The sequence below is a fragment of the Monocercomonoides exilis genome (genome assembly GCF_001643675.1).
Source record: "Monocercomonoides exilis strain PA203 chromosome Unknown scaffold25-1336746, whole genome shotgun sequence".
Taxonomy (NCBI): Eukaryota; Preaxostyla; order Oxymonadida; family Polymastigidae; genus Monocercomonoides; species Monocercomonoides exilis.
The window spans coordinates 622,087-648,179 of NW_027150570.1; the positions used below are offsets into that span (position 1 = coordinate 622,087).

Genomic DNA, 26,093 nt, shown 5'->3' on the forward strand with positions numbered 1-26,093 from the left:
CCTTATTTGTCGAAACCAAATAATCATCGCTTCGTCTAACTCTGGATATATCGTTGGTCGAATTCGAAATGTGATATCAGGCTTAATAACAGATGAACTCTGTTTTAATATTGCTTCTTTGTTTTTTAATATTTTTGAAATTGTTGAGAAATCAATATTAAAATCTTTTGCAATGATATTTCTTGGTTGAGGAGGGTTCGAACTCAACTTGTTGATGATATCTAATTTTTGAACAAAAGAAAGTTTTGTTCTTTTATTCACACCTGTTGTTTTCATCTTAACTTTTAGAATTTCGAATTTAAATTTGGAGAATATGGTTCAAAAACGTTTGAAATATTTCATGAAAATTAACCATATTGATCAATATTAATTTCTATCAAATAATTAATTATAAATTAGTTCATATTCGTTGGATATTTTTAAAATTAAAAACAAAAAATTTCACCCATATTAAAATAAAATGTGATTATATATTTTCAGCTCTGTGATAATATGCGATGAAAAATGAATGAAAAAAAGGAAAAAATGTTCGTGCATGGAAAAATGTGATTATAAACGAATGTGATAATATGCGATGTGATTATATCCGGTTTAGACTGTATTTCAAATTAAATTTCATACGGATAGTGCCATTCACTGTCAAATGTTCAACTCCTTCTTTCCTCTCTTTAACTTTCTCTATTAATCATGAAACACTTTTTCCGAAACTAATATTTGCTCAATCACATTTGTAACGATTATCCAATTAAACTTCTCCCTCTTCTCCTTCTGCATAACAATCATATTGAACAAGAATAACTTTCTCTTTCTTCTTCTATTGCTCCTTCATTAACTTCATCTTCATTTATTTTATCTCCTTCATCTCCTTCCCCTTCCCCTTCTTCTTCCTCCTCCTCTTTTTATTCCTCCTCCTCCCCCTCTTCTTCTTCTTCTTCTCTCTCTTCTCTCTCTCCTTTCTTTCAACATATCAGAAAATAGTTCTTTATTCTCTTTCCTTTATCAATTTGCACTTTCTAAATACTTTCTCGTTTCACTCATATGCTGAATTTTCACTCTTCTGCGTCTTATTGACGCTTTGCGGAATTTTTTTCTTTTCTTTTGCTTCCTCCTACGCTAAATGAGTTTAAATATTCATTGAATTCGCTTCGTCCAGTTATCTTCGCTTCTCTCCACTCTTATTTTGCTTATATTCCGTTGTTCTCGCATCCGCTTCATTTTTCTTTCCCTTTTTCTCATCTCTCATAAATATGTCTTCCACATTAAACTCATCTTTATCATCATTATTATTTCTTTAATAATATCTTCTCCTTCCCTTCCTCCACTTCCTCTTTTTTCTTTTCAATCTCCTCCTAACAGATTGTTTATGTAGCTGTGCTTTGTGTTGTGTGGGAGAAGTGTGACTTTTCACACCTGAATATCACCATCAGCGAACATTTTTGCAATACAGGGGTCGTCTGCAGAAAGTTGTTGAACAGCTAATATGGAGAAGTTGATAATTGATCTGTTGATTTGTTGCAGGAGGAGAACATCGAAATGGAGAAGAATGGCCAGTCGCAACGGTGAAAGTACTGGATAACGAAGAGACAACGACCTGGGGCTTCAGCTGTGCTCGCTGGACTGGCTGGTGAGGAAAATGCGAATAGCTTCGCTGTTCAGGCCAAGAGAAAGAGAGTCATTTTATATGTAAATTCCATGTTGTGTGCTATTAGTGATGGTCATTTCGTTGTTGCATAATATGTTGCTGAAGAAGCCTTGTTGAAGTTCGAAGTGCCTCTGCTTATTGAACATGCCTCAAGTGTAGCTGAAGAGTTAAAGCGGAAAACTGATGAGCTTTCAAGAGACAATGGAACCCCGCTCTGGGCAATGGTTTCTTTGGCTGTTTCACTCGCTGTGCTGCTGTTTCACTCGGATAGGTTACCGCAGAGCTGATTGAGTGAGATGAAGGTGAAGAAAATGTGAATCATGCTTTAGAAGCTTTCTGACTGATTTGGACCAGAAGAAGCAGAAGAAGAAGGAAGTGTGTATAGCAGGGGATCCGCTGAGGAGGCAGTAGAAGGAAGAGTGGGACAATACAAAGGAAAAGCGACAGCTGGTGAGGATGCAGTTGTTGAAAATAGCGACTACGGCAACGAGAAAGTTGTGGCGAAGTGAACAAAAACAAGATTTTCAGAGGTTCAATGGACTCGCACGTCAGCAAGGGAGATATGGGTGTTGAAGAAAAAGGAGGCGAAGATTCAGAAGGCGTTGCCGATGGTGCGGTAGAAATGGAGCATGGTTGTGCAGAGTGAAGCGCTGGAGGAAAGCGGAGAACAGCACTGGTGGGCAGACGAACCCGTATCCTGGTCGAAGAATTTCTGGGGAAATCGGAAGATGAAGAATATCGAGATCGAGGAAGAAGCTGGAATGGGAGAAGTCAGAGCTGCACATGGAGAAGTTTCTGAAAAGAGAGGCGTGAGTGATGACGAGGAATAAGATGGACTCGTTGATTTGGGCGAGGTTTCTGGAGCACCGAAGAAGGTCATTATTTCCCGCATGGGTTTCGTTCAAGGAGAAGCAAAGACTGAGGATGAAGTGAAAGATGGCAGAGGTGTTTGCATGCTTGGTATCGTTGACAAACAGCCCACTAACTCTTTCTGTTGTTTGGGAGCAGTTGTCCAGGTGGAGGATGCATGCTCACATTAACAGCAGCAATATCTTGCAAAATAGAATAAATGATCGATATCCAGAGAGCAGTCCAGTACAAATATGCGCTGAAGTCCAAGCCTGTTTCTTAGTCAACAAACACCTCGCTGGTCATGTTGGTCCACAGTTGTCTTCTTCCCACAACACTCATCCCGCTCCCCACTTTCGCAACATCCCCCTTCCCGCTCGTTTCTGACCCAACCAACACAGTGCTGTCACATTCGAAGCTCGCTGCAATCTTCTCTTGACTCTTTTCACACAGCCCCAACTTCAGAATCAACAAAGCCAAAGACTGAACCTCCCCGCCTCCCGCAGACGACAACGAAGAAGGTGTGGCAAGCGATATCCCTGCCCCTGACACTGCCCCCTCGCTGTACTCACTCGCCACTCTGCCCTGCTGAGAATGCAGCTTCTTCTCCTTCTCAATACCCACATCAATCAGCTCCACCTTCTCATTCATCGCTACCAGCTGCTGCAGCTCCTTCACATCTGTGTTATTCTTCTCGTTCAGCTCCAGTATCTTCCTCTCTCGCATCCTTTGATCTTGTCATTCTGCTGCAGCTGCTCCACCAGCCCGTTCGTCCGCTTCGAGATCCGCTCGTAATCCCGGATCTTCTGCAGTAGCATGACGAACTCTGAATTCCGCTTCTCCATCTCCTGCTTCGCCTCCTCGTGCAGCTCCATTAGCTCCGGAATCTGCCGCACCATCCCCTCCTTCTCCACTCCCAGCTCCACAACATGCCCCTCGCACTTTCCGTCCGTCTTGCTTAGCGTCTGAGCAGCGTTCGCCTTTGTCTCCTCCAGGTCTTCCTTCTTGTTCTTCAGCTCTACCCCTCTTCACACGCCGCAACTCTTAGCCTCTTCACTTCTTCGTCCAATTTCACAACCACACTCTCGACAACTGCAATTGCCATATCTGCAGCGAAGAGTTTAAATTGATCGTTAATCGACAATAACTCATTCACATCTGCTGCTGCAAAGATCCGCTTGCTTCCCGACTTCGTGCCAACTTTCACTGCACGCGACGGAAGCTGCCCCATCAGCGAAACCGAAAGCATCGCCGAAAGCGCCACATCGTACGCACACACAACACCCCCATACAGCACCCCCCGCCGCGTCACAACATATCCATGCAGTGTCTGCAGCGACAGCGGCATGTGCCGCCCAAACACCCCAGCCGCCTCAGGTTCCACAATCCTCAGCCGCCTCTCTGTGTCATCCATAGCTCCGGTCGATGTGTATGACGCTGCCACAGCAGATGCATCCGAAGGGTCAATCGCAGGTGCTGATAATGATGGCTGATCATCTCCTGCTGCCTTCTTCTCTTCGCTTTTCCGCCTCCGGAATGGCGAAGTTGATCGGCGTGACGCTCCTGTTGAAGAAGACGAAGAAGACAAAGGCGCTGAGTTCAGAGACAACTGAATCGCATCAACTCCCGCAATAAGCTTTTTGATACAACTCATCGCACAAAATTGCAGCGCCTTTCGTGTCACAAAAACAAAGTCCATATTCAAATAAGAAACGTCAATCATCACAGAAATCTCATCTTTTTGATATAATGGAAAAGAAAGAACAGAATTTCTTTTGAAAAGACTTGAAATGAGAAAAAATAGATGAGAAAAAAAAGAAAATGAAAAGTTGAAAGCTATTTAAGACATAATTCATGTTATGATTCAAAACATGAGATGCCATTTCTTTTTTGAATTTTTTTGCAAAAGTACATTAAATGCAAGAAATTGTAGTTGTCAATTATTTATTTATAATAAAACTAAAAATTGCTCTATGCAAACAACTTTTTGAATTTCTTTCAATTCAATGAGGACAGTATCGATGAAATTTTCTTATTTAACAATTTCTGATAAAATACTCATATTAAAGCAAGTTAAAATCTATCTGTTTTTCAACATAGAAATATATTTAAAAAGAATTCTCCTGACAATATATTAAACATTTAAACCAACTGTTGAAATGAAAACAAAGAAATATAAACAAATTCTTCTGTGACTTCAAAAAACAAGAAAAATATTATTTAAATCATAAAAGTGATTCAATAGTAAATTGGGTATTTGAAATCTATTTTATAAAACCGCAATATTTGGGGATAGGGGGCAAAACTCAATAGAATAACATTCAGCAATATATAATGGTAACGGAATGATCAACATTTTTTGATCATTTGTGATCTGATTTTCAGATCAATTAATATTTTGTGACTTTTCAAAAAAAATTACCCTAATATGTTTTGATTTTGATTATAAAAATTCGTTCAGAGATAATTAATTTATATTCAACATCTTCTGCTTCGTTAGAATCTCATATTTTGATTGCAATTTTCTCCTTTAAATTCCTGTTGACAAAATAATATGCATCCGAAAATTTCTCAATATTCATTGGTTCTTTTTCCATCTGTGGAAACTGGCACATGTGATTTTCATGCAGAATGTTTACAGGTGTATTTTTTCCTGAAGAGGAAAATTTTTTATTTTTGAATTATTTTGATGTGCATTTTTCATTCAAAATTTGTAACTCAAAATTATTTTCTGGATTCGGAGTTTTTTTTCTTTTTTTTTTTTAATAAATCAATTTTTCTAAAAACTTTTCTCCTCATTTTTTGTGTACACCAATAAAAAAGTCAAAATAAAACAAAGACCATATTCATCTTCTTTTGCTCCATTTGACTGAACAGAAACAATAAGAGAAAGAAAATTGTGAAAATGTTTCTTCAAAAAAGTTTCAATTTATCACACAAACCAAACAAAGAATTCAAAGCATTTGCAAACTCACATTTCCCCAAAAGAATGAATGCGAACAGATTGCTGGCGTCAAAAAAGAAGAAGTTGATGAAGAAAAGCTATGATTTTCATCACTCACAGAAGGAGTTGAAGACATTAAAGAGATTTTTTAACTGCTTTTCAGAGGCAAAATAATTGGTGCTTCCACCAAAAGAACCATATCAATCAAATTGAAATTTGATGAAAAACAATTGAAACCAGATTATTCAGAAAATTTTGCTCTTCCATCTTCAGTCAAAGCAGCTTTCGCTTTGCTCCATTTGATAAAAACAGAAACAAAAAAACATCTTCTCAATCCAAACAGCGTAATATTTCCTCTTTCTTCGTCCACAAACAGCAGAATTCCAAATTGAAGCATGTGAACAGGAGAAGTCCCATTCAGAAGATGTGTTGTTGAATGTGCCAATGAAAGAAGAAGGTGGATTTTTGGAAACAACTTCATTTCAAAGCACGATGACAGAGAAACCACAAACAAGGCATCGGCTCTTTTGGTGGGAAGAGAACACAAAGGAAATTGCACTTTCAACCTTTGAAATGGAGAAAGAGGAATTGAAAATTTCAAGTGTAAAAATGATGAAGGATTTGAGGAGTTGCAACCGCAGCAACTGCAATGAAGAAGAAGAGGATTTCCGAATGGAAGTTGATGGAACATGTGTCGAAGATGAAGATGTGAATGAGGAAAAATGCACAACAACAAAACAAATATAAATGCAAATAAAAGAAATTTAATTAAAAAAATGAATAATACAAATATTAAACCGGAAGAGGACGATTGCCATGATGAAAACTGAAACGAAAGGTCAAAAAAAATTATTCGAAATTAGCTGCAAAACAACTTCAAGAAAAATTCAAGGAAAAAAAAAAAAGAAGAAGAAGAACAGGAAGAATAAAACTTTAATGAATACTGTTAGTAAGATGGAGAAATTAACTTCTTGCTTGTTATTATTTCATGATTCTTAATGATGAATAATAAAATCGTTAAGATCAATTGGCAATCCAAAGAAATAAAATCCATCCAAATCTGTTTCATAGAAGCTGACGATACAATCTTCATATCCTTCTTCTTCCATCTTCTCACGCAGCTCTCTATATAACGTTTCTTTCTGCTTCTCTTTTTCATTTTCTTCTTTCGCCTTTCCATTCAGCCAGTTCCAGGCAAACAACAAAAATGTCATCAATCCGTTTTTCTTTCTGTATTTTACGCTCAATGCCCTCGAAAGGAGATAAAAAACACGAGCGTTGTATGGAAGAAAATCTTTTTCAATTGTCGGCTGATGCATTTCCTCCAGAAGGAAATAAACAATCTCTTCACCCAGCAAGCAAAAAGTTGATTTTTGCATTTGAAAAATCACAAAGCGAAAAATTGAACAGCAAGTGTTATATATATATCTGTGGTTGAACTTAGCTTCTCTGCATACACCAACGATGGATTTCGCCAGTTTGGTGTATTCCTCATTCTGATTATGAAAGCGCGTAATATAAAAATGCATTGTATCAATCCATCTCTTCAAAGCAACCTCTTCTTTTGCTTCTTTTCCTTTTCTGTTCCAATTCACGCTTTTCGATAGCTCTTCCAATTCTCTTGTTGCTTCTCTCACAAAACGCAGCTCATTTTCTATCGCTTTTTTTAAAGATTGATCTTTGTAAAATCTTTCAATCAAAAATCGCCAAGCAGAATGATGAGCAAGTCTTGTCAGATTGTTGCGTTCCTGATGATTCAAGATAATCTCTTTCAATTCATTCAAAAACAATTCTTTTTTCACTTTCTAATCAAAAAATATGAAAAAAAGCAATTAAAAAATAAATTGAAATAAAAAATTGAAATTAAATTTGCAATCAAACTAACAGATCAATTAATCACACCGTCATTCGTCCAATATTTGACATAGCCAGCAAAGCCATTTCCACTTCTTTTTGATTCTCCTTTCTTTCCTCTTTGTTCAATGCAACTTTCAGAAGGCAAGGCACACAAATTGAAAGCAATGCTTCTGAAAAATAGTCATAATACCGATTCAGTAAGAAATAGCATTCGCAGAGATCAACAAGAAGCTTTTCATTCTTTTTCTTCTTTTCTTTAACAATCATCTTCTGAAGTCTTTTACCCAATGAAGATTCAGCAAATTTATCATTCAATGCACCTTTCAGCACTTTGCAATATCCCATGTGTTTCAACAACGGAATGGCATTTTCCAAAGATATTTTCCTTTCTTCCAGCATATCGTTCAATCTGTCGAGCTGTCCATTTGTGAAAACAGAACATAATTCTTCTCCGCTCATTTCATTCATTAGTTTGTTCATTTCTTCGATTTTCTGTTTTTGTTCAATTTCAGAACAATTCTCCAGTTCAGAAAACAATTCTTCAAAATTAACAAAGAAGAGAACGCAATCATCAGGAATTCAAACGAAAAATGTTTGCAAGCCAGTGAATTTTTCCACTGGAAGCTTCTGCATTTCCCCCCCGAGTTAATTCATCCAGAAAGCATTCGCAACACGCCATTTCGTTCGAAGGATCGCCCAGTTTGAAAGAACAAAATGACAAAAAAAAAAATAAAAACATTGCACAATCAATAAAATATAAGATCGCATACCGCATTCATTTGCATTGACATTTTTGGCAAGCAACTGTCGAGAAAAGCAATGAATAATTGAAATCTGTTTCTTGTAATGGATTCAACGATCAAACTGGTTTTTTAAAAAACAAAAATATATGTTCATAAAATGAGAGATTAGCGAACAAAAATTAACTGTGGAATTCGTAATATTGTTTTCTTGACAATGTTTGATTACGATGGAAACAAATTAAATTTTGCTATTCGAAAAATTTAAAAAAAAAAAAAGAAAAGAAAAGAAATAAAGAAGAAAATCTGTGTTCATAAATTTAGAATGAGGACAACTGTTCATTTGTATTTATCATGTTTTTTATCGGATTGAAGATATCTGCATCTGTTGCCTTTGAAAAGCTGGAGAAAAGAACTGTTTTCGAAAATGGCAACTATTTCGCTTTTTGGAACATAATTGCAAGGAAGAAAGCTGATCGTTGTTATGCAACAAGTTGATGAAAGAGAAAGAGCAAAACAAGGACTTTTCTGGATTTCAGTTTGAATGAAGGAATGAAAATAAAACCAGATAAATAAATTCAAAGAAGGGATGAAAGAAATCGAGGGAAAAAGAGCATTTCACGCATTCGGATTGTTTTGGCATAACGAGAAAGATGAGCAGAACTTGGGTGTGTTGAATAAATAATGTTGTTAGAAACATCAAAAGCTGGATATTTATTGAGAAAAAAATGAAAGAAAACAATGCGATTCAATGAAACAAGAAAACAGCGGAATTATTTGCTGGACGATTTTCTGCACTTTCAATTCTAGCAGACCAGTGCTTTGGAATATTTGAAGGGAAGAAAAGATTTTTCTGAATTCATTTTTGATCTGAAGAAAATGAGAAATATCAGTGACAATGCAACATTCAGTTGTCAAATGGTTGTTGTGAATCAGACAAATTTTATGGAAGCCGTACTCGGATTTTCATCTTCAAGGTGTGTGCTATTGGAGTGGGTCAATTGATTATTATGCCAAGATTGTTTGATAAAGCATCACAATCAACATCAGGTGAGCTGTTGATTGTTATCATCTTTGGCTTTCTCTTCACTCTTCATTCTCCTTCCAACAGAGTCTTTGTTTTCTCCTGCTTTTGTGTTTGAGCCTGTTTTATTGAAGATCTCCATGGTCTGGTTTCCTATCTCATGCAGAACAAACATCATGAAACAAACATCAACATTTCATATCTCTTTGCTTATGATGTGGCAGCATCACCAGATTCTTTCATTCACGTTGTTATTATTCTTTTCATGCAACTTTTATCCAATTCAACACATAACCTTGTCTTCCAAATTCAATGCAGAAGCACAAAAGAAATGTTTATTTCTTCCAGCATTATCTCTTGAATTTATGACACTGTGAAGGAAATGCTATTTTGAGCAAAGAATAGACTATCAGAAGAAGTTATTCTTGCATGGAAAAAAACTGAGCATATGGTTTGGAAGTTGAAAGAATTCAAAGAAAAAAGAAAGAACTGGGAAGCAAGGATTGCTTGGCACGGATGGAATCCAAAAGAGCTTTTTGTCCAATCAAAAGATTCGCGTGTGCATTCAATGAAAAAGGGAAGAATCAAAGGAGATGGAGAGACAACAAATGGAACAAAGATTGGAAATGGAAAAAGATAAAAGAAGGCATTTCGTAAACAAAAAAGGGGAAATAAATCATAATATATGATGGAATTATTCAATTTTCTTGGTATCATTATTTGATGAAACAAGAGAACATCGGACATTTCCACAGAGCCAAGTAAATAACATCAAAAAAAAAAAAAAAAAAAAAAAAAAAAAAAAAAAAAAAAAAGGGAACTGGAATTATCAGTGAATTTGTTATTGCCAGTGAAATACAACATAAAATGCAGCATTTTTGTATACTGAACGAAAAATGAACTGAGGAATGCGTCTGACTCAAAGTGCAGATGAGTTTGAGAGATTAAGAATGATGAAATCCCAAATGAAGGCATGTTCTGCATTTTCAATTGAAAAAAGAGAAGATTATAATCATGGACAAAACCCGGGAAATGGACAAAACCCGGAATTTTTTTTAAAATTCATATTTTTCAACAAGTTTAAAAAATTAAATTATGATAATTCATGCATTCATATATCAGCATATAACACATCTTACCATATCCAAATTTTTATTTGTTGTGCTGTATTTAGGAAGAAATAAATTATTTTTATTTTTGAAAATTTGACTTTTAATGAATTTTTCTATTTCAACTAAACGATTCAGTTCATCTTTTATACACACAACTTATTTTTTCTTTGTTGCAAACTGTTCTGGCTATTTTTCATTTTCGGCAATTTGCTATTTCTGACGGAATGAAAATCTGTCATTTTCAAAAAAACACAGTCAATTGGATAACTTAAAAAATATATTTAGCAAAACACAAAAACATCCAAGTGAATTTAACACATGCATCAATAAATTTGATCGTTATATGAAATTTCTTTATTGATGATATACAAAATAATTCAGTAGATATTTCATTTATAAAGATTGTTTTCATTATTGATGATTTATAATGATCATTTTCATAGGTTTTACTACAAAATTGTATTTTGTGAAATATCTACTGAATTATTTTGTATATCATCAATAAAGAAATTTCATATAACGATCAAATTTATTGATGCATGTGTTAAATTCACTTGGATGTTTTTGTGTTTTGCTAAATATATTTTTTAAGTTATCCAATTGACTGTGTTTTTTTGAAAATGACAGATTTTCATTCCGTCAGAAATAGCAAATTGCCGAAAATGAAAAATAGCCAGAACAGTTTGCAACAAAGAAAAAATAAGTTGTGTGTATAAAAGATGAACTGAATCGTTTAGTTGAAATAGAAAAATTCATTAAAAGTCAAATTTTCAAAAATAAAAATAATTTATTTCTTCCTAAATACAGCACAACAAATAAAAATTTGGATATGGTAAGATGTGTTATATGCTGATATATGAATGCATGAATTATCATAATTTAATTTTTTAAACTTGTTGAAAAATATGAATTTTAAAAAAAATTCCGGGTTTTGTCCATTTCCCGGGTTTTGTCCATGATTATAATCTTCTCTTTTTTCAATTGAAAATGCAGAACATGCCTTCATTTGGGATTTCATCATTCTTAATCTCTCAAACTCATCTGCACTTTGAGTCAGACGCATTCCTCAGTTCATTTTTCGTTCAGTATACAAAAATGCTGCATTTTATGTTGTATTTCACTGGCAATAACAAATTCACTGATAATTCCAGTTCCCTTTTTTTTTTTTTTTTTTTTTTTTAAAAGAAGGACAATAGTTTTTTATTGTTTTTGTTTTGAATCATTTTTCATTTTCAAATCAATTTTCTAAAATTGTTATTTAAATATTCCATTTATAATTTTGATTGCGTGACATTCCAAAACAGGAAAAAATGAACCAGAAATATGGATATTCCTCTCAGAAAGTCCACAAATAAGTGAAAGAGTTTCATGTTAAATGTATGTTTTCTCGAACAGGTGACAATCTGGTTTTTTTCCAATTTAACCATTCTTTCATTTCTCTTTTTCATGCATGCATATCCTATCTTGAAATAAATGAATTCGCATTAAACGTTGAATCTGTTCGTGATTTCTTGAAATGAAAGAAAAAGAAAAAAGAAAAATGAATTAAAACATAAATAAATAAATAAATCAGCTTTCAGTTACTTTCGTTTCGCAAATTGCTTTTTCTCAAGTTTTGATATTTTGCATTTTTTCTCTTCTGTAAAATTCTTTTCAATTCTTTGTAATTCTGCCAATTGAATGTACACCTTTCCATTTTGGATCCTCTCCAACTGAAACCATTTCCAGCAGTCCGCTCAGCATCTGACTCGCATTCCTGCTGCTAGTCTCATCGCCACGAGATTTGTACCACTCCGCTGCTACTCGTATTCCTGCCACAGCTCCGCTTTCTTTCACAAGCGCAAGCCGGGAGCTCTTCACTTCCGTTGCAGCAGCTCGGAGCACTGCTGCTGCATCGCAGACAACCGTGCTGCTCCACATGTACTGCTCCAACAGCTTGCACACTGTTGGCACGCCTCCTGCTTGAACAAACGCTACTGTATTTGTATGAGTGCGAAGGAGCAGCAATATACAAGATAATGACCTGTGCACAAGCCCTGATGAACCTTCCACTCGTCCTGTAGCTCTGATTCTTTCATCTTCAATTTCTTTGGAATGACGATTCACTTCACGAAAGACTGATGCATTCTGCAGCTCATTTTCTTCCCTTTCTTTCTTTCTCATTCCTCTGATATTGGAATCGCCATGCTTCTGTGTGCAAACTCTGACAGTATTTAACAACAAAGGCAAAACAGAGCTCTTTTCAGCCTTTTCGCACACACTCACTGAAGATAAAAGCCCTTCAAGCGCTTTCACGCAACGCGAAATGCAAATCCAGTAGTTGCGTAATTTTTGTACACGAGCTGAAGAAGTTGATGCCAAGGCAACAGAACGAGACGGCATTGGCAGGCCAGAATAAGCAGAAGAATTCGTTGGAGACTGCTGGTGCATGCCGAATTGCAAAGATTGGTCAGCTTGAGCAGATAATGTTGTTCTTTTGTCGCTAACAGACGGCCCACCAGCAACTGAAGCGCTTGCACCTGAAAAGGCGTTTAGATTCTTCGACAGAATTTCAGATAAGAATTCAATGCCGCCTTCTCTCGCCATCAGCAGGCGAGCTTTCTCTGTTATCTCGATATTCCAGAACAGGCAGCAAATGATAGTCTGCAGCTTTGAGTCTGAATCCTTCGGCATGTGCTGGCGAAGCGCCTGTTGAATGATAAGTGTGCCTCTGCGGATAATCGATGGAGCATACTCTTCTGTGAATAAACAAAAATATTGCGAAAGAGAAGAAATGTTTCAAGAAAAATAAAAAAAAAAATTGAGATTCAAAGAAATTATTTCAGAAAAAAATATTTTGGTTGATGAATAAATTTTCACAATTCTTCATAAGCAAATGAACTCTGTTTAATTATTGTATTTCATTCAAAGCCTTTAAATTTTTAAGCTTCTTCTACATTTTTTTTTCTCTTTCTTTCTCTTTCTCCCATTTCAACGCATTTCAAAAATGAAAAAAACTCACCCGAAAAATTAAAATCCATTCAAAGCATACCTTGAGAAGCCATGCAGCACAAGCATGCAACAGCCGATTTGAGAATTTCGAACTGTCTGAAAAACAAGCTGGTGTCTCCTTCGCCTTCAACAATGTCGAGAAGCACTTCCATTCCTCCAGACGCAGCCAGAGCAGACACAATCTGCTTGTTAACATCATTCGTATCTGAGAAAGCACGCGAATTCGTCTTTGATTCTGCTGCTTTGGGAGTTGCTGTTGCTGTGAAGGTTGATGCGCTTTGGCGTTTTGACCTTGGAGTTGTCATACGTGGAGACACTAACGAATTCTGATTATATGTCGAGCTAAGTGAAGACGTCGATGCAATAAATTTGTTCCTTTCTTGATAAGACTGTCTTGGAGAATTAGCCATCTGAGTGGAAGCCGGAGAAGTTCTGCTTGCCGACAACTCATTTGAATGACCTAACTTTGGAGATGCAACGCGGAGTGAGCGATTTGGTGAGGCAGGAATTATCCTGCTTTTTGTAGCTGTATGAGATTGCTTTGGCGTAACTGCATAGCTTCTTGGAGTTCTGCAAGTTTCTTCTCCTTTTTGCTCCATCATGGTTTCTTCATTGTCTGGGCTGCTTTCATTTCCATCGCCCATCAGATTCCACAGCGCATACAGCAAAAAGCGAACTGTATCCACGTGAACTCTCAGCGCATTGCGAAGCATCCGCTTCTCTGTTCGAGACAATCGTTGCCTTTTGGTGCTCGAAACTGATGAGGAAGAGGAGGATGACGAAAGAGCAGCAGACAGAAGCTGATCTGACGAAAGAGAAGACACACGGATGTGTGTGTTGACAGCCTGCATCAGACTCACAACAATAGGCGTTGAACGGAAGGAAGCAGAAGCGCAATTAGAAACGCCATTCTTCTCCATTTCCCCAGCTGCAGATAGCTGATGGAGGAAATGAGCGTGGCACTTCTGATGAACAGACAGCAATGCGAGAATGCCGCTGCAAAGACACGAAATGGCATCTCTCATCATCCAGTCGCAGAATCGATCTCTTTCCTTTGTCGTGTTGTGATCAGCTTCAGCAGGAGCCGAACCACTTTTCAATTGAGATGTGTAAGGGCTTTCATAAGATGATGTGTTTGAGTACATTGAATACATGCTCGAATCATTGCACAATGTTCTGCTTGCACAGTCAGTCTCATTGCTGAACTCTTCTTCTTCCAACTTCTTCAGAAACTCGAACTCCTCTTTCCTTCTCTGCATCCTGGCTTCTTTGGCCTCTTCTCGCTTCATCGTCGTTGTCATCGGAGTCGTCAAGGGTGTTATGAGTGTGGCGGGCAAGCAGAAGACAGTTGGTGTCTGTGGAACTTCCAGCGGAGCGAGGAGCCTTTTCGTGGAAGACACAGATGGAATACTGCTTGTCTGCTTTTCATCAGATGATGATGCATCAATTGAAATCGATTCCTTATGCATATCTTCATACATTCTATTATTTTCAACGCTTTGCTCTTTTTCTTCAACTTTCTCGTTCTGTCCTTCTCCAAATCTCCTTTCTTCACCGAAATCTTTCCAATTGCTATTTTCAGTCGAAAAAGCATCAGCAGCAGAAGAAGAAGAAAAGCTCTCAGCAGAATGAGCCAAGCACGTTCTCTCAACAACTGCCAATGCAAAGCCCACAGCATCAACAGCACCAATGTGATGCAGCCACCCACATACCGAATGAGATGAAGAGGAAGCATCGAAGACGATTGAAACAAGAGTGTACAGATGGTCCAGGAGAAACGACAAATGCGAGAATGAATGCAAATGTTGCGTGGTTTGTGAAGGCACAGCGGGATTTTCAGCTGTTTCTGTGTTGTTCTGTTTTGGTGACGAAGCCTCGAAATAATCAGAAGTGTCTAGTTCTTCTTCTCTTGTCTGCTTCTCCTTTTGGCTGTTCAATTCGATTCTCAAAACAAAATAGCGCTGAGAAACATCTTTCAAGACGGACAAGAGCGTTTTGAGTATCTTCGGTGAATAACAAACAATTTCTTCTTCTTCCTCCTCCTCTTCCTCTTTCTTCTCTTCTTCCATTTCTCTGTATTTCATGTCCTTTCCACTTGTCATTCCCATTTTCCCTTCAATTCTTTCATCTTCTTCGTCTGCCATTCGGATTCGCGATGGAATAGGAGAAGGAGGAAGGGGGTAATTTATGGGCGTCAGCAGAAAATCGCTTTTCCCTTCTTTCCCTTCCTCTGCTTCCAACTCAAAACCGCCAGATTTTGTGAAGTCGGAATTAGAAGCGCTTGAATCAATAAGCATTTTAAGCTGTTTGCTTTGCTGCCTGAAATATAAGGCTGAACGAGAAAGTGCCAAAAAGATGCGAAGAAGAAGAAGAGAAGATGAAGAAAAGGAGTAAATAGAAGCATTATTGCCTGGAGCAGCCAATCTGTTTGTTTGCGAAAGAGAAGAAGAGGAATAAGCGTTATTAGGCGAAGACTGAAACGGTGAACCAGATTTCAAATGCTCGCCATGCAGATTGCTCTTCTTATCACCCACATTTTCAGCCTTTTTCCTGTTTTGCTTCGGAGCCTCTCTTTCTTTTCTATAAAGCGAAAGGAACAGCGACAGAACAAGCTCCACAATGTCCTTGTCAGCCAGAATCCTTCGCTCTGCTCCTTCGTCTGCCGGGATGAGAAAAGCAGATGCCTCCTCGTCAGCAGTGTGCGAGAACGTCGACACGTGAGACAGCAGCTGCGATGAAGATTGTCTCAACAGGAGAGACGTATATGAAGAATTGGACGAGGAAGAGGAAGAAGGAAACGAAGAAGAAGAAGAAGATACCATTTCGCCTGGTTTTGATTGCTCATCAGAAAAGCTTCCTCTTCTTGTTGAGGCAATCGAATTCAAGCCAGATGCGATTGGAGAAGGAAACAGGGACTGAAGTGCAGACGATGTTGCAGAGGAAGTTGGGGAAGGAGACATTGAGGATGATGAGGAGGAGGAAGAAGAATGGGAAGAAGAAGAAGATAAACTGAGAGAAGTAGCAAATAGAGGAGAGTAGTATGAAACAAACAATGTGAGTGAATTGAAGGAGCAGAGGAGGAACAGCGAGAAAAGGGCAGAGTGCACAATGGAGCAAGAAGACGCAGAAGACTCGATGTATTTTCTCTGCCACGCAACACATCGAAGCAGGATGTCATAAGGAAAGATGTGAGGAGTCTCAGAGAAGAAAGCCCTTTTGCTGTCGGAGAAGTGCTCGAATGAAACAGATGTGGTGAAGAGATAAGGAAAGAATACAGAAGAGAGAGAGGAGGAAGAGGAGGAAAGCTGAGGAGAAGAAGGCGGTGTTGTCAGTGGGGCGTCTCCATTTGCTGTGTCGTTCAGAAGATAATTGGATGTGCGAACTTCTTCGTCTAACAGCTTTGGACTGAACTTGCCGTTGGATGTGGGATGTCTTTGAGAAGGAGAATTGCAGTGTGATCTTGTGGAATGTGCGAAGGAGTGTGAGGATCCCTTTTTGGCTTCTTCTTCTGCTGCTTCTGTTTCTTCTGCTGCTGCTTTTGCGGCTTCTTCGATGCTTTGCATTTGCAGCAAATGGGCTTCGCTGCATTTCTGGATGTGTGCAGCGATCAAACGAGAATGGATTGAATATGCGAAAAGCGAGTGGAGGATTGAAACAGCAACAGACAAGATGCGATATGGAATAACAGTGACTGAGAGAGAAGAGGAGGCGAAAGTGAAAGAAGAAGAGGAAGAAGAGGAAGTGGGTGACGTTGGTGATGGAAATTGTGATGGTGATTGAGTGATAGTTGGTCCGCCATTTGTGGAAGAAGAAGGAGAAGAAGACGAACAAACCATTGAAGAAAGCGAAGAGAATGTAAACATCTCCACAATTGATAAATAAAGTCCAACAGAAGTCAAAGTTGATTGCTGCTCAGACTGCTCTGTGTAAGCTTCGTCATCATCAGCCACACTATTTTGAACAGCACTCAATGCGTCCTCGCTACTTTCAAGGCAGCTTTCAGAACTTTCATCAGAAACTTTGTTGCTTCCTCCTTCTTCTCTGTCTTCTTCTTCTTCTTTCAAACTTCCTTGTCTCTTCTTCCTGTTTTTGTGGCTGGTTGCACTTTCGTTTGATGTCACAGCAAGTGCAAGCGAAGGAGCCAGCGATTCATCAGCTGCAATGTTTGAAGCAATTGACAGGAAAATGTACAAGTCATTCATCTTCCCTCTCTCTTTCTCTTCCAACTGCTCCCATTTCAGCGCTTCTGCCTCCGCCTTCGCCTTTTTGGCTTTGGCTTCTTTCCTTTTGAGCTTCCTTTCTTCCGCAGAGGAAGAAGTTGTTGCCGAAATTGAGGATGAAGCAGAAGAAGAAGAAGAAGAACTTGATTGAGAATCAGCTTTTCCACCTGAGTGTATTGATTCGAACGCCTTTTTTCTCCACTCCTTCTCCGCTTTTGCTGCATCTTTTCTCTTCTTCTCTTCTCTCTCTTTCTTTTTCCTTTCTATTTTGCAAATCGAAGTCAGTGTGTTTCTTGTCTCCTCCAACAGGAATGGAAGCAGATGGCGGTTCACAAAATGTGTTCTCAGAGAAACGTGCCGCGAACCATTCAGCAAAATGCTCCATCCAATCCGCTTCAGCGTCTGGCGAATGGAACGAAGAGATGAATATACACGATCAGAAGAAGAAGAAGCTGATGAAGATGAAGACGATGAAGATGAAGTTGATGAAGCACTTGCATCTGCTGCTGATGATTTATGGTTTCGTTCAGAAGTGGTAATAGTTGATTTTGTTTCATTGCATTCATCGTCATTATCTTCTTCGTCATCTTCTTTTTCTTCTTTTTCTGCACTCAATTCTGTATTCTCTTCTTTTCCTTCACCTTCGATTCCCTGCCTGATGTCTATTCCTCTCAGAATCAGATAGCTCACTTCAGCAATCAGCTCTGCATTTCGCTGAGATACAAATTCAATCCATTCTAATTTCCCTTCTGTTAATTTTGCAGTTGCTTTCTCCTCTTCTCTTCCGCTGGCTAACCTTCTCTCTTCTGCCTCTTCTTCTTCTTCTTGGCCTTCTTCTTCCTCTCCAATTTCTCCCATAAGGCCGTCATGTCTTGAAGCAATAGAATAAGATCTTTCTGGAAGAGCACAAATTAACTGCTGTGGCGAATGGAGAAGAATGTTGCAAAGAGCAGTCGAGGTGAACTTGATTAGCAAAAGTTTTGTTTGAAGAGGAAGGCTGCTCAAATGCTGATAAAATGCAGAACAAAAAGAAGGCAGCAAAAGTTGAGACAAGCTATTCTGATTGTCCTTATCCTCCACGTTTCTTTGAGAGAAGTCAGAATTAAAAGGATCATCCTGATTTTCTGTGAGACTACTGCGAGATTGTGAAAGAGGTTTGTTTTCTGTGGATTGAATGGTCAGAGAAAGCAAAACAGTCAAATACGGAATCAATTGAGGAGCAAGCCTACGAAACATGTTGCTCGCAGTCGGAGCAGACAAAGAGTCATAAAGAGAAAAAGAAAGAGGTTGTGAAGTGGATGAAGAGGAAGAGGAAGAAGAAGATGATGATTGTTGCTGAGATTGTGATTGAGGTGTTTTTGCTTCATCTGATGCAGACGATGTGAGACGAGCCAGTTCCGCAACAATAATGCCCAGTCGCTCAAATACAACCTCACTGAAAAGAATGCATCTTCCTGAAATTTCTTCATCTCCACACAATCCACAATCTTGCTTTATCTCGTTGCAATCATTTTTTCCCCACTCCTTACTCAACTTCTTTTGCTTAGCTGGTGTCATCATTCGCTTTCTTTTCTCACGCTCTCCTCCACTTGTCGAGTCATCAGAAAGCACAACAGGAAGAAAAGAATGCCAAATAGCCAGAAGCGGAAACGCCTCCAGCGGGGAAGTTAGCACAGCATTGCTCAAAGCAGAGAAGCTTTGAGCGTTTGAAGCTAATGGGCAAACAATAGCTGCGTTCAATTTGGGTGAAGCACCCAGAAGATGAATCAAAATGGCAAGCACATTCTCCACAATCAGTGAGATGGTGTTGGATTTGATCTGAGCTTCACTTTCATTTGATTGGATTGCCTCACTTTCGTTTTTGTGATCTTTTTCTTCTTCCTCTTTTTCAGGTGATGATGTCTGAGAAAAGGAAGAAACAGGAGCAGAAGCAGAAGCAGAAGCAGACTGTGAGCTTTGCTGAGTTGTAATGCTTCGAATGCATCGGAGAGCTGCTCGATACAGACGAGGCACAAAATCGATTTTGAGGCATTCGTCAAACGACATTTCTGAAGCAATGCCATCGAAAAATAAATAGAAGTTGCCGGAATAATTGTGATAATTATGAAAAACATAATGAAAAGAAGAAAAAGAATAGTAATTATAGCAATAAAGCCAAATCAATCATTCAATCATTCAATCAGTCGCAAACCGTCTTCTGTCAGAAACGCCAAAGCAGACGTTGCATTCAGCACCAGCTCCAGCCCGCCTTTCTTCATTTCTTCTGTGTTTCTTTCCCGTTCTTCACTTTCTCCTTCATTCAAATACCGAATTTCTTGCATCTCTTCTTCCTTTTCCCATTCTGCATCCTCTTGTTCTTCTCCTGGCAGCTCATCATTATAATTATCACCGTCTTCGTTGCCTTCGCACATTTCTGAATCTTCTTTTCTTTCTTTCTCGTTTTCTTTCTCTTCTTCGCATCCACGTTTCCCTTCTTCACAGCCTTCACTTCCGAATACATCAGGCCTCATTTCATCTTCAGACTGTTCTTTTGATTTCATTTCACTTTTATTCAAAGTGCTATTCAATATTCTCTTTCTCTGTATGTTTCTCCCACACACGTGGCATTCAACAGTTGATATCACCAAGTCAATAATGTTGGATTTTAGCACTTCTTTCCGTGCAGATGCTGATTGTGTCAGAACATTGAGGAATTGAAAGAAGTGTAAAACGAAAATTCACGAATAGAGAAATGTTATTCATGTGTGATTAATTCAACAAGAAGGTTTATTTATATCCATTTAAATGCAATTGGTTTGAAGAAAGGAGATTAATTATAAAAAAGAAAACAGAATAGAAAACTCTGGTATAAAATAAAGTGAAAATAAAAGATGCAAACGGTTTTTCGCAATGAAAGCGACAAGTCCAGTTGCGATTCTGGAAAGAGAAGGAGACGAAAGGGCATGCTGATTCAAAGCATTGACAACTGCTTTGATTGTGGAAGCATTCAAAACTTGGTTGAGCACTGTTTCTGTATGAAGGAGAACAAATGTTTATTAAAAAAGAAAGAAAGAAAGAAAGAAAGAAAAGGAATATTTATTCAAATAAGAATAAAAGAAAAATAAATTTTTGGAAATAAAGAACATCGAAATATTTAAGTTGTTTGAAAGCAATAATAAAAAAAAGAAGATTTCAATTGGAAAATTAAAAAATTATAAAATTCAATATAAATTACCAATCAAAATTAAAACACGAAAATTGATAAAAATTTTTCAATTGTTTTTTAAAAAAAATTAAAATAACCAGAAAAATGATATACAAATCCACAAATGAAGTTTTAAAGGTTTAAAATAAAAATGATTCACAAACCATCTTGCGAGAGTATTGTAAGCACAGACAGCGAAAGGTGTGTGATTGGAGCCGAATGCGGGTAGAGATCCAAGCAATCAACGCAATTCAACACAATGTCGCTTTTCTTGACCTCAGTTGGAGAATAAACTGAATGATAAAAAGAAAATATGCATGCACGCAAAAACATAAATGATATGCAAAGAAATAATAAAAGGACCGTTATAAAGAAAAGTTAACATGTTAACAATATACAAAGAAAACAATAAGAAGAAGGATTTAATTATAACAATAATTGAAGCATGCCTGCAAATGGTGCTATGAGAGACAGAATAGAATAAGTGAGAGGCTCTGACAAAAGAGCATTTGAAGCAGTAAGAGCAGCATTCAGCCCGTCAATGACGCCCGCACTAATCAACTTGTGGTGCAGTGACTCTGATAGAATGAAAATGGACAATGGCGAAATGAAATAGAAATTGATTTGGTTTCAAATGGCGAATAGGAAGGAAGAAAGAGAAGAAAACATAAAAACACAGAAAAATGGTGAGAGAAAATAAAAATCTTTTCATTTAAAAGAACCTTCCTATCTTTATCGCATTTGATATTATGAAAATCTTGAATATTCTAATTGCACTTTCTTTCTCTTTCTCTTTCCCTTTCAACACAAAAACAGTTAGTTTAATTTTAAAAAGATCCTTTTCTATAATTTTTCCCTCTCTAAAGAAATGAATGAGCTTAAGCGTTTTTGCGCAATGCTCTGTTTAGAAACACACCATCCTCCATCCAGTTTCTTATGCACGAAAGAGCAGACTTCATAATTCTCAAATCAGCAGCAGCAAGTCGGTGATAGTTTTCTGAGCGTCGGATTCTGTCTATTTTTGACTGAACTGCCGTAGTTTCACTGCTCGTTCCATTTTCTTCGTTCTTTTCTGATGACGATGGAAATGAAGATTCAGAATCTGATGATTTCGAAGATTCGGGTATAATTTCATCAGCAACCAAAGGAGATGAGTAATATATAAGCGTGTCAACTGCTGCTTTTATTCCACCATGCTCAATCATCGTGCTGACAGTTGTTTCTACATCAGTTATTTGAAATGTTTGCCATTAAAGAATTGTTTAAGCCGTTAAAAAAACAATTTTATTAAAACAAAAGAAATATAAACCAATAAACATGGTTGAAAAGATAAATACAAATATTTGCAAATTAATGATATTTTCACACTGTCTTTTGAAAAAATCTGAAGATCGGCTAAAAGAGATCTCATCACTGCTTGATTTTTACCAAAGCAAAAGTCAAAAGCAACAAGCATCGATTCAACAATTCCTTTGCTTACCATTTTTTTTAGTATTTGTTCTAATTGAATTATGAATTGTCAAAATTCATTTTCGATTTTGAAATCATCGAAAATTGCAAACCATGTTTCGATAAAAGTCTTATGCAATAAAATAACAACTGAACAATTGAAAGATTTTGGTCAATATATATCGTTAATGAATCCTTTAATAGGTCAACTCCTCCCTTCGAAGAAAATATGTCCCTACTTGATGCTTTCGATCATAAATGAGTTTATAAAATTTCAGATTAAATTAAATTAATTTCTCAAAAGATTTAAAAAGTGCTTCAAACGATCTACCAGGAGGGATGCAATGGCTCTGAAAGCATGATAAACAATATCAAGATTTGTTTTTTGATATTTTCGGACAGTTTTGATCAATGTTTGAATGCCTCCAACACTTGCAATCTGTTCTCTATTTTGTTCTATAATTTTTACATATATAAATTATTAAATAATTCAATTTTTAAAAATCTAAATAAAACTTGTATAAGAGAATTTAAACAACAAGAGGCAAGATGTTTTTGTTATTGTTGGATTAAGAACTAGAAAACGCTTCAAATATGCAACAATCACCTTTGGTGTATCTATAGTTATATTTTCTCCTGCGGCAATTGCATCCAAAGACGATTCATTCATCCCAATGTAAAAGGATGACGCAGTTGAAAGAAAAGACAATTCCCCAGTAGAAGGCGACACTTGACATTTACAAAATCAAAGAAAAAATACAAAATAGTGTTTAAAATATTTATTGATTAAATTGAGAACGAACCATTCATCTAATGGAAAAAATATGCAGATTTTGAAAGAAGTGATCGTACCATGATAAAATATATAAAACTAAATTCTTTTGAATAAAGAATACAAAAACTTAACTATTCGCATCATAAAACTTATAACATGCAAAAAATCAAAATATAAACGTTAATTTGAAATAAAAATCGCACCAAAAATAATCGGTGATGCTTTATAATTGTTCTCTTTTTAGAAAAACATTTTTGTTAACGTTTTTTATTTTAACAAAAAATTTAGATAAAGATAACATCAAACATCCTAAATTACATCTTTAAAATGAAGATAATTATCTTTGTAACCTGATAATTCAAGAGTGGATCTATTCCATGTATTTGAATAACATCAACGAGCCGTACACAATCATTATAAAGACTCCGCCAACTGCATCTTCCAAATGACTCTTTAAATCATTGCTTTCATTTAACGGTTCATTCACCTTTCGGAAGTTTGCAGGTGTATATAACTTTTCTTTTTTGGATTTCTTTGAATCATCAATAAACTCGAGTGGTATAGTGTATTTTGTTGTGTAATTTGTAAAGCAGCAAACAAGAAATGCCATCAATATAGCAATAAATGCGTACAGTGCCATTTGTCTGTATACAAGAAGATGATAAACATCAATCGCAGTGGCAATCGTAAGGCCAATTTGAAGATAACGAAAATGCCTATATCTTCTGGCAGTTAAAACTGCAAGATAAAGTGACACGTACATAATAACAGCTAGCCCAACAGCTAAAACAATGTGTATGATATGCCATATGCGTTTAGGCGATATGATGATTACCATTGGGAAAATCATAAGAAGAGAAGTGTACAGCATTTTGTGACCAACATCAGAAGTGTAGCCGAGTCGAACGAACAATCTTTGCACATTAAGATACAAAGAGACTCCTGTAAGTGTCCAATATATAACAAACAAGTAGTATTTCTTCCTTCCCAATGAGCTTAGAGAATTCTTTGCAGGATTTTGAAGATCAATGTAGTACATATCATACATCAACGCACCAACATAAAATGCCATGCACAGCACTTCATTTTGTGCTATTCTCCATGAAAATTCCTTAAATTTCTGGTACAATTTTGTCATTGAAAACAATTCAAATATCAAATAAGGAAATATCCCATATAATATAAATTTTTTGGAAACATTTCTGATAAAAATTGTTGCTTGATTAATTCGAAGAAAAATTAGCAAAAATACTCTGTTATCATTAAAAGTTGATTGTTCCGGTCCCACTATAACAACAATACAGATCTTAAATAATAAATAGTTTTGTACAAATATGCTCACTTCATCTTTCACATCACTCATTTCATGCACACGATACTTATCGTCAATGCTACTCGTTCCACTTAAGTGGATAACGAAACAGTTTGTAGTTATTACTTTTCATTTATTGATATGTTACGTTTATTTATTCATTAAATATCTTTAAACTTTATGTTTTGCGATATCATTTACTTATAATGATGAAAATAATTACAGAAAAACTGAAATAAAATCAGTGAAATCTCCTGTGAAACAACAAACTATTTCTGATAATGATCAAAATGCAATTCCGAAAGAAATAGCAAAAGTTGAAAAAGAATATCCAATGTTTAACGGACCATCAATTTTGTTGGCCGATGATTCATGTATTGAATCTGTTTCCGCAGCAATTACACTTTTAATATCAATTCCGATTCCATCTGCTGTTATGAATAACAAAGGGCAAGACCCTGAATTTACTGAAGTTGGAAAGGAAATGAATAGGAAAGTTCAGCAATTTTATAAGTTTATTCGTCAATATTCATCGATTACGAATGGAGAAGTCATTTACTCATATGTTCTGCTATCTCGTTTGATAGATCAAGAAATTAGAGAGATGCAGGAAGAGAAAACTCCGTTAGTCTCTGAAGCAAACCTGGGAACTGTTTTCTTGTGCGCTCTTATGCTTGCAGTGAAAAATGCTCGTGATTCTCCTTATAGAAATGCATGGTGGGCTCGGCTTTTCGGAGTTCCAATCGATATTCTTGATCAATCGGAGGTGATATTTTTAGAGAAAATTGGGTTTCATTGCTATATATCTGCGAAAGATTACACAGATCTGGCAGATAAATTTCTTAAAGACAGCAGCGATGAAGAGAGCGTTTCCGAGGATGAAAAAAGTTCTTCTAGTGAAGATAGACAAATAAATACCGAAGATTCAACTGAGAAAGCGACACCATCCAGCGGGAATGAAAAAGAAAATTAAATAAACGACAAAAGATGATGAATATTGCCATGTTATGGGGGAAATATGTGTGTGTGTGTGTTTATGTTAGTCCAGGAAGAGAAATTTGTTCTTATAGAACCAAACCTTACAGATACAAATTATGACTCCGATGTTGAATTTTCTGTTTTAATTGAAATTATTCTGATGTTGTTTTATTTATAGATGTAGAAAGTTCCTTAAATCATTTCATTATTATTCTTCTTATTCTTTTTATATAATTTGTTATAAGGAATGCTGATTTTATGTTTTTATTTGAGTTTTTATTAATTTATTTTTTTTTTCTTTTTATTTTTCTTGTCGTTGTGCTTTTCTAGCTGCTTTAGCTGTTATAGCATTAACACAAGTTTTTAACTTGCAGTGAAACTTACACTTTTCTTTTCGCAAACACAACTTTTTTCATTTTTTTTTCATTTTTTTCAATTAATTTTTTGTGTTTTTATAAAAATTCATGTGCTTGCCATTATTCTTTGATTGTTATTCTTATTTGTTATTCTAATGTCACAAACTTTAGTTTATTAATTAATTTGTTTGTCTGTTTGTCTGTTTCTGTTAATGCTTGACCGCATTTGATCACCAAAGCGCATAATTTTTGTAACGTTTATTTAATCCTTATAAGAACTTCTGAAAACATTGTTATTGATTGCACTTGAGGTCAAACAGAGAAAAAAAAAGAAAGAAAAAGCAGTCCATATATTGTGAAAATCGAAGAAGGTTGTTTCTTTGATATAGTTTGATTTTATTTATTTCCTTTATAATTTTCTTTTTAATTTTCTTTTCTTTTCTTTTTTAACTTTAGAAAGTGTTTAATTAACTGAATTGAACTGTCAGTTTATTTTGTTGTTATTCTAGTTGTTAATGTTAAAATTTTTTGCTGCCATTATTTTTTTTTAATTTTATTTTTAAGATTTTTATCAATCAGTCTTTTTTATAGAGGGATTTTTTAAAAAAAAACGAATGATTTCTTTTGTAGCAGCTTCGTTTCATAACAATATAACCTTCA

The 26,093-nt window shown here is 36.4% G+C and overlaps 8 protein-coding genes across 8 annotated transcripts; 3 read left to right on the plus strand and 5 right to left on the minus strand.

Annotated features, from left to right (window-relative positions):
• Positions 1–1,843: 1,843 nt before the first annotated feature.
• On the plus strand, positions 1,844–2,151 carry MONOS_9054 (uncharacterized protein; the record flags this gene model as incomplete). Its single annotated transcript, XM_067879513.1, has 2 exons — positions 1,844–1,913; positions 1,997–2,151. 2 exons carry the CDS (start codon positions 1,844–1,846, stop codon positions 2,149–2,151), a joined length of 225 nt encoding a protein of 74 aa, XP_067726600.1.
• Positions 2,152–2,271: 120 nt separating this feature from the next.
• Positions 2,272–2,472, plus strand: MONOS_9055 (uncharacterized protein; the record flags this gene model as incomplete). The annotated part of the gene is made up of 1 exon (XM_067879514.1): positions 2,272–2,472. The coding sequence occupies one exon, from the start codon at positions 2,272–2,274 to the stop codon at positions 2,470–2,472; it is 201 nt and encodes a 66-aa protein (XP_067726601.1).
• A 298-nt stretch (positions 2,473–2,770) lies between these two features.
• On the minus strand, positions 2,771–3,217 carry MONOS_9056 (uncharacterized protein; the record flags this gene model as incomplete). Its single annotated transcript, XM_067879515.1, has 1 exon — positions 2,771–3,217. One exon carries the CDS (start codon positions 3,215–3,217, stop codon positions 2,771–2,773), a length of 447 nt encoding a protein of 148 aa, XP_067726602.1.
• Positions 3,218–3,509: 292 nt separating this feature from the next.
• Positions 3,510–4,190, minus strand: MONOS_9057 (uncharacterized protein; the record flags this gene model as incomplete). Its single annotated transcript, XM_067879516.1, has 1 exon — positions 3,510–4,190. The coding sequence occupies one exon, from the start codon at positions 4,188–4,190 to the stop codon at positions 3,510–3,512; it is 681 nt and encodes a 226-aa protein (XP_067726603.1).
• Positions 4,191–6,430: 2,240 nt separating this feature from the next.
• Positions 6,431–8,137, minus strand: MONOS_9058 (uncharacterized protein; the record flags this gene model as incomplete). The annotated part of the gene is made up of 3 exons (XM_067879517.1): positions 8,063–8,137; positions 7,338–7,919; positions 6,431–7,240 (listed from the first exon to the last, which is right to left on the minus strand). Exons 2-3 carry the CDS (start codon positions 7,770–7,772, stop codon positions 6,431–6,433), a joined length of 1,245 nt encoding a protein of 414 aa, XP_067726604.1. The 5' UTR covers positions 7,773–7,919; positions 8,063–8,137.
• A 3,513-nt stretch (positions 8,138–11,650) lies between these two features.
• On the minus strand, positions 11,651–22,046 carry MONOS_14901 (uncharacterized protein; the record flags this gene model as incomplete). Its single annotated transcript, XM_067867741.1, has 8 exons — positions 11,651–12,906; positions 13,200–19,427; positions 19,571–20,047; positions 20,258–20,389; positions 20,728–20,856; positions 21,013–21,141; positions 21,480–21,785; positions 21,932–22,046. The coding sequence occupies 8 exons, from the start codon at positions 22,044–22,046 to the stop codon at positions 11,822–11,824; spliced, it is 8,601 nt and encodes a 2,866-aa protein (XP_067726605.1). The 3' UTR covers positions 11,651–11,821.
• A 730-nt stretch (positions 22,047–22,776) lies between these two features.
• MONOS_14900 (uncharacterized protein) lies at positions 22,777–23,956 on the minus strand. Its single transcript, XM_067867740.1, has one exon. It carries the CDS (start codon positions 23,923–23,925, stop codon positions 23,158–23,160), a length of 768 nt encoding a protein of 255 aa, XP_067726606.1. The 5' UTR covers positions 23,926–23,956; the 3' UTR covers positions 22,777–23,157.
• A 165-nt stretch (positions 23,957–24,121) lies between these two features.
• Positions 24,122–25,072, plus strand: MONOS_14899 (uncharacterized protein; the record flags this gene model as incomplete). Its single annotated transcript, XM_067867737.1, has 2 exons — positions 24,122–24,210; positions 24,325–25,072. The coding sequence occupies 2 exons, from the start codon at positions 24,122–24,124 to the stop codon at positions 25,070–25,072; spliced, it is 837 nt and encodes a 278-aa protein (XP_067726607.1).
• Between the last annotated feature and the right edge of the window lie 1,021 nt (positions 25,073–26,093).